Source organism: Sciurus vulgaris (assembly GCF_902686455.1).
Source record: "Sciurus vulgaris genome assembly, chromosome: 3".
NCBI classification, from domain to species: domain Eukaryota; kingdom Metazoa; phylum Chordata; class Mammalia; order Rodentia; family Sciuridae; genus Sciurus; species Sciurus vulgaris.
The window spans coordinates 60,679,122-60,686,594 of NC_136463.1; the positions used below are offsets into that span (position 1 = coordinate 60,679,122).

Here is a 7,473-nt window from a genome sequence, read left to right on the forward strand (position 1 = left end):
TAGCTCAGGCCCAGGTCTTCTCTTTTTTTAACACATTTTCCCTCACCTCCTGACATGGCTATAAGTCTTGCTAATGACACTATTGAAACCATGCATTATTAACTGGTCTCCTCCATTCTCTAAGGTCCCAGTTCCTGTCAGATTAAGTACCAAAAAGAAAGTAACTCTTTCCTAGGGGCCTTTCCCCCTGGTCTTATTAGTAGAAAACAACCTGTAAATCCCTGGCTTCCCTCAGCTCCTAGGCTGCTTTATCCTAACTCTCATATGGGAGCTAATTAGAGGATTCTGTTTATGGAACTCACAAGAACATCAGTCCCCAGTCCTAGCCCTGGCTGTCTCAATGGAATTAGTTGCTGGAGGTGAGCCTCCTGAGGCTCTGAGGAGCTGGGGAAGTTAACAAAGTTTATCAATTAGTTTCCTCTTGTCAGATACACCAACATATACTGAATATTGGGGACTTGAGATTAATCCCAGTGTGTGGGGGAGATTCGGTTGTTTCTATAGGTCTGAGCCCTTCACTAGTTCTTTCATGGAAGTGCAGTCAAGTGTGGTACAAGGGCTGTAGCACTGGCCAGAGGATTGGAGTGGGTATTATTCAGTGGACTTGGGTGGGTGAATCCATGCTCTGCCCCTTATTTGAGAGAGAGTGAGCACAGATTCTAGGAATATGGTAACTCCTTCAACTAAAAATCCAGTGGAATTTCAACAGCTACACTATACCTAACATCAATTCAATAATTCTGAAACTCAAGTTACTTAATCCTCAGAATAATCATTTCATAGATGAAAAAACTGGAGCCTGCAGAGCCAATTGGCCTGATGTCACATGGTGCTGTTAGTCTGGGACCCAGCTCTCACTACTCCTCACCCAGTGATGCCTTCACTGGGTGGCTTGATGCAGCAAAGGACTAGGCCTCTCACATTTCTCCCAGTGTGTAGAAGATGCAGGAATCATATTTTCCCTTCCTGATATTCCGTCCTGGAAAAGCACCTTTCACTACTCAATAAATTCTGAGCCCTATTAGGGCCTTGCTATCTTTGTTGCCCTGGATTCCACAAACACAAATTGTAACAACAAAGTTAAACACTTTCTGTCTGATGTTTCAAAGCTCCTTCTCAAACTCACTTCTTTCCATTTTCATTTATTGCTGCCTCTCAGACCTTCACATCTCTTCCTGGCCCACTGCCATCACATCCAATTTGGGCATACTGATGCCCAATAACCAGGTCTATACATCAGAAATCCAAGGTGGTGAATTGTTGATGGCTTTATGCACCTGTTCTCAACTTTATTGGTGAGAACTCTCCATTTAGTTGCCCAGAGTCATTTATTACCCTCAGTTCTTTGGCATCCTGTGTGGGTTTGAGCATTTACCATATAGTAGGTGAATGAAGAAAAAAAAAAAAAAAAGCCCAAAAATCTTGGAGGAGACTAATTCTACAGAGAGAGGAATTGAGACTTTAGGAACTCATAGGCTAAGGTGCTTAGACCTGGATTAGAAATGGGGTCTCCATGTGTCCTATTTATGTCTTTCTTCATTCAGCTTTACTGCCTTTCATATTTCTGAAACTCATTGCATCTAGAATCAGTATCACTCTGAATGAATTATTCAATGATTTTCTAAAGGCAGGGAGGAGGTAAAGACACTGGCCTAGAAGCCACTACTTGGAGGCTGCTCTAACTTCTAATTTCACAGGCTCTGGCAAATCACTTAGCCTGTCTGTACCTTTTTATATCTGTGAAGTGAGGATTTTTAAAAAGCTGACTTTCTTACTCTCAAATCATAGCCCTGATGGTCACTGTGGGTAATATTCAGCTATAGTGTTGCAAAATCCAAATGAGAACTTAGATTTTAAGGTGCTTTATAACTAGTGTTATGGGCTATTAGATTAGTAATAGTAATAGTAATAGTAATTAGTGCTATGGTTCTCCTGAGTCCCAGAAGCGCTTTTCTCTGTGGTGGACAGGCTCTGAGTGTAGGCTGGAAGGGGGATGTAGGATGTGGGAGGTAGAATGGTTGTGCTGTGTGGGCACATCTCCAGGTAGACACATGTGGATGCTCAGCTTCACAGTTGAGACATGGATGCCCTCAAAAGGTCACAGGTGTGTTGAGGACTGATAACAGCTGGAATGTGTTCCTTTGGATATGAACCTTCTGAAGTTGGGGCTGGTAGACTAAAATATTGCTTGTACTGTCAGGAATCTGTGGACCTACATTCACAAAGGGCACAAATGCATCTCAACCAAGATTGGTCACTATTTTCAACCAGACTTAGGTAAAGAGGGTAAAATAAGACAGTAGGAAAAGGGTGCTAGAGCTGGGTAGATGCTGAAGATAGTGCCAGATGAGGTTTGGTGTGGCAGAGCATGAATTTTCAGTTTTTTTCAGGACCAGGACATAGGGAGAAACAAGGAGGTCTACTGGGAATATTCTCTTAAGGATAGGGACAGTTTCATTTAACTGTTAATTCAGGAAGGAAGTATGAACAAGATGACCACTTCATGTCTTCTCTAGGTCACTGAATCCTGGGAAAGTGGATAGAGTGGCCTTGTAAAGGATGGAGAGGCCAATGTACTAGTTTTCTCAAAAGTGGGGGTGTCAAAAGAAGGTTAGTTATAGATGGACACAATACCTTTTGTTTTATTTTTATGTGGTGCTGAGGATGGAACCCAGGGTCTTACACATGCTAGGTGAATACCACTGAGCCACAACTCTGGCCCCACCATTAGTACTTTTAAAAATTCATTTTATTTTTTTACGTTACAGAACTCAGTGAAAAACTTCAAATAATGTCAGAGTAAATGGGATAAAATTCAATAGTCCTTCTCCATTTCCCAGTGCCCTCCAGTTCTATTCCCCTCCATAGAGGGAACCATCATCTGCGATTGAAGGTTATTTGCCAGGATGCTCTTCACCCCATTCAGATGTCAAATCACCATCACTTTCTAAATTTAGCAATATTTGCTAAATATCTTTTCAGGTCAATAATGAAGTTCTTCATTTTAAACCAAACTATGCTCTTTAAATTTATTACATGAAATGCAAATTAGTCATATTTGCATAGCAGATTTAGATACTATTCACTTTAGAACAAGAATTGAAAAAAGATAAATGCTTGTGCATAACTTTTGATTATTTATTTTCTACTACTATCCCACCTCTCTATAATGTTCTCCCAGTCTTTGGATGCTATAAGATTTCCCACTCTGGTGCTCTGTACCCAGATTTTGCCAATTAAATGATGTTTTTCTAGTTCTTTGCAAGGAGACACTTCTTCAGTTTTAGCTTCAGGCAGTTTTTCTTAATTTTAAGGAGAACTGATAATGCAGTTTTTGCATAGTCAGCAAAACTTCCTTCTATTATGTCAAGTACAATGATCACTTTGCTGCATCCAAAGAAAACTTCTTAAAAAATTTCCCTTTGTATCTTATTATCTTAATGTTGGTATTTTAGGGTGTTTTGAAAACCTGCATCAGTTTCACTGACCTCTGACAGAAGATAAGTTCCTTCTAATAAGTAATGCTTGCTGGACTGCTGGACCATGGACTATCTACTTGACTCCCTGCTAGGTGTTTCAAGGACATGGTGTGATGTAAGACATGAAAGATCACCTGAAGCTGGGTGTAATCTAGTTGGAGAGAACAAAAGAAGTTGCATGAAATACAGAAATAACTGACATTGTCCTGCTGTGTGAGTCACAGAAAGATTAAGAGCAGTGACTCCAAGCAAAGGGACACATGAATCACTTGAGAGAGGCTGTGATTGGGAGATAAAAATTGAGTTGGAGGGGCCAGGAAGGAAAGATGGAAGGCCTCACACACCTGACATAATGAAACATTCTCATGGCTTTGGAGGAGGGTCTTGAGAACCAGCTCATACACTGGTATGTAAGTGTGTTCTGCCCACACATGAGTTAGTCAGGAAGGGAAAACTGGTTTTGGGAATAGTTGTCTGATGATTCTGTCCTGAAGAATGTGTTGGCAGGATGATTTGACAGGTACCAACACTCTGCTCCTAGAGTGCGTCAAACCCAATTTAACATCACAATCTTAGACTTATTTCTTAAAGATGGATCTTTAAAAAAGACCAAATAATATTTGTACAAATATAGCTCATCTAAAAAGGGGAGCAAGCATTTTTATTTTTATTAACATTTTTAAAATGTCAGTGAACAGTCATTAAATAAAAAAAAAAACAAATAGTTAATCTCCCATTTCCTAACCCACATCGTAATTTTCTCCCGTCTATCTTTAGTCCACATTCTATCAGCAACTTAGATATGCTTTTATGTAAGCTCGTTATTATCAATCCAAGTCTACCTTGACCCATTTGACCCAACCCTGAAGATTTCCCCTGCTGACACCCAGGCTCTTAGCATAAGCAAGTTAGGTGGGTGCTCAGGAAGGGAGTGACTTTTTTGTTTTTTTGGTGGTGGTGCTGGGGTTCAAACCCGGGGCCTTGTGCTTGCAAGGCAAGCACTCTACCGACTGAGCTATCTCCCCGGGAGTGACATTTTGATACCCTTGTCCTGCTCATGCCAGGGCCTTTGCCCCATCAGCACGCTCTTCAGGATGCCCCCTGCTTGTCAGGATTCTGGAGGCTGTAGATGACAATGTTCAGAACGGGACTGAGTATCAAAGGAATACTATGCAACCACAGAAAAAGATGAAGGTCTATATTTTAATGTCATGGAGAGATGTTCAACTATATTATTAAGTTTATAGACTTTAGATATAGAACAATTCTTTTTTGTAAATATATCTTATGAATGAAAATTTTAATACACAATGCTAAATATTCATAATGATTATCTATGAATGGTTAACCTATGGGTGATTTTTATTTTGTTCTTTGTGTGCATCTGTGTGTGTGGTTTTTGTTGTCATTGGTGGTGGTGGTGGTGATACTGGAGATTTAACCTAGGGATGCTTTACCACTGAGCCACAGTCAGTCCTTTTGGTGTTTTTTTGTTTGTTTATTTTGTTTTTTCTTTATTTTGATACAGGGTCTCTTTAAGTTGTGTAGGGCTTTGCTTGCAAAGTTGCTGAGGATGGCTTTGTGATCCCTCTGCCTCAGTCTCCCAAGTTGCTGGGTTTAAAGGCACATGCCACCACACCCAGCTGTTTTTATACCTTATAACTTTTCACATTTTTAGGCATTATGGAAACAGTTTTTTAAAACTATAAATTCAATATATAAAGTATCTTCCTCCTGATAGCAATGTGCAGAGAGAGGTGGGTTTCAAGTTTAAATTGGGGCTAACAAAAATCTTCATTTGGACAAGGAGATTTTTTCATGTGGGGCAAACCCCTTTCACTAATTTATCAGATTTTTTTTGTTGTTGTCAATGATCCAATATGAAAATATTTGACCTCCAATCTCTAGTTTTTCTAAACAGTGCCTTCAGAATTGGGGTTTTAACTTGCTTTCTTCTTTTAGCTCTATTTATTAAAATTGACATCCAGCAATTCCTCAACCTGGACCAGTTGCTATGGAAAAAACAAATTTGTTAAGGAAATAAAAACTTCCCAATTCACATTTTCATGTACCTTTTCATATTTTTTTACTCTTTTTTGTCCATCCCACCTCTTCACCTTAAGATACCCTTTCTCCTAGAAATAGTCTATTACTTTTTTATTGTTTGTTATATTTAGTTATACATGACAGCAGAATGCATTTTGATTCATTGTACACAAGTGGAGTATAACTTTTCATTTCTTTGGTTGTACACTGTTGAGAGGCAATAATTACAAGGTTAGCTCATCCATGGGTTCAAATTTGAGATGTGACATTCATTAGCTTTGTAACTTTTAGCAAATTATTCAAACCTTCTGAGGTTCAAGTTTATAACATACTATTTGTAAAACTGTATCTACTTCAAATGGTTATTGGAACTGAATGAGCTAACAGAAACCACTCCCTTAAAAGTGTGGCAGTCACATTGTAGTTGAGGCATAAGTGATGACTCTCATCATTTTTACTGCACCTTCCTCCTGAGCTGGTCTCTGACCCCATTCCATCATACCCACACTCTACTTCGAGTTATAACAACACTTCCCAGAAGCTTAAGTAGAGCCATGACATTTGTTAAGACCAGAGGCAGCGGGTGTCACTTGGGGGGCAACTTTCCCGTGAGCACCCTCCACAGAGCACCTTTCACATCAGGGTTCCTGAGGCTGTAGATGAGTGGGTTAAGCATGGGGCTGACGACAGTGTTGAGGATGCCAATGCCCTTGTCCTTGTCTGAAGCCTCCACAGAACCCAGCCTCATGTAGCTGAAGACGCCAGTTCCATAGAAGATGCCCACCACAGTGAGGTGGGAGCCACATGTGGAGAAGGCCTTCTTCCTGCCCTCAGCAGAGCGGATGCGTAGCACAGCAGCTACCACATGGGCATAGGACACCATGATGAGAATCAAGGGGGCCACACCCATGAAGGCTGCTGCTGCAAAGAGCAATTGCTCATTGAGTTGGGTGCTGGAGCAGGAGAGTTGGAAGAGCTGAGGGAGGTCACAGTAGAAGTGATTGATCACATTGGGACCACAGAATTTAAGAGTAGACAAGGCAACAGTTTGAGTCAGTGCATTGGTGAAAGAAAAGACACATGACATGCCTGCCAAGGTTTTCTGCATTCCCCAACCCATATGGGTATTGTAGGTGAGAGGCTGGCAAATGGCCAGATAACGGTCATAAGCCATGACAGTCAGTAGAAAGCAGTCCGTCCCAGCCAGGAGATGGAAGAAGAAGAGTTGTGAGAGGCATTCCCTATAGTGAATGATCTTGTTTTTGGACACAAAATGCCTCAACATGACAGGGACAGTGACACTGATGCTCCCGACATCTAGCAGAGACAAGTTTCCCAAGAAGAAGTACATGGGGGTGTGGAGTCTGGGTTCCATAAAGATGGCGGCAAGCATACTAAAATTACCACCAATAGTAGCTACATAAGCAAGAAGGAAGATGACAAAGAGGATGGGCTGTAGAGCTGGAGTCTCTGTTAGACCCAGCAGGACAAACTTGTTCACAAGTGAATCATTTCCTGAGGCTCCCAGATCCATGACCTTCTTCCACCTGCAGTAGATGGAACAAAGACTGAAGGCACTAATGGTGGTCAAAGGAGAATGAGATCTTTATAACAACCACCAAGCATGGCAATGTCTAGGAGAGCAAGGACACACAGTTTAAGGAGGAGAAAGTTAAAGATTGAGATGTAATAAGAAAAGACTTGATAAATCTGACTCTAAATGGGCAAGAACAGAGGCATTGGATCTATGCACACAGATAGGGATGAACTGATATAAAAAAGAGGAGCAAAGATGACATTTGAAAGTTAGAGGGAGAGACTTTTTTTCCTGAGACCAGAGTTCCAGGACAGAACACACAAGTCAGCAGATGGTTGCACTGTGACAATTTGTGGCACACAAGATCCCAGAGGATGGAAGGGAAGCTTTGGGAGAAGGGGTAGACATGGT

General features: G+C 41.0%; 1 protein-coding gene across 1 annotated transcript; it reads right to left on the minus strand.

Moving 5' to 3' along the window:
• Positions 1-6,111: 6,111 nt before the first annotated feature.
• LOC306656065 (putative olfactory receptor 3A4) lies at positions 6,112-7,059 on the minus strand (the record flags this gene model as incomplete). Its single annotated transcript, XM_079130942.1, has 1 exon — positions 6,112-7,059. One exon carries the CDS (start codon positions 7,057-7,059, stop codon positions 6,112-6,114), a length of 948 nt encoding a protein of 315 aa, XP_078987068.1.
• Between the last annotated feature and the right edge of the window lie 414 nt (positions 7,060-7,473).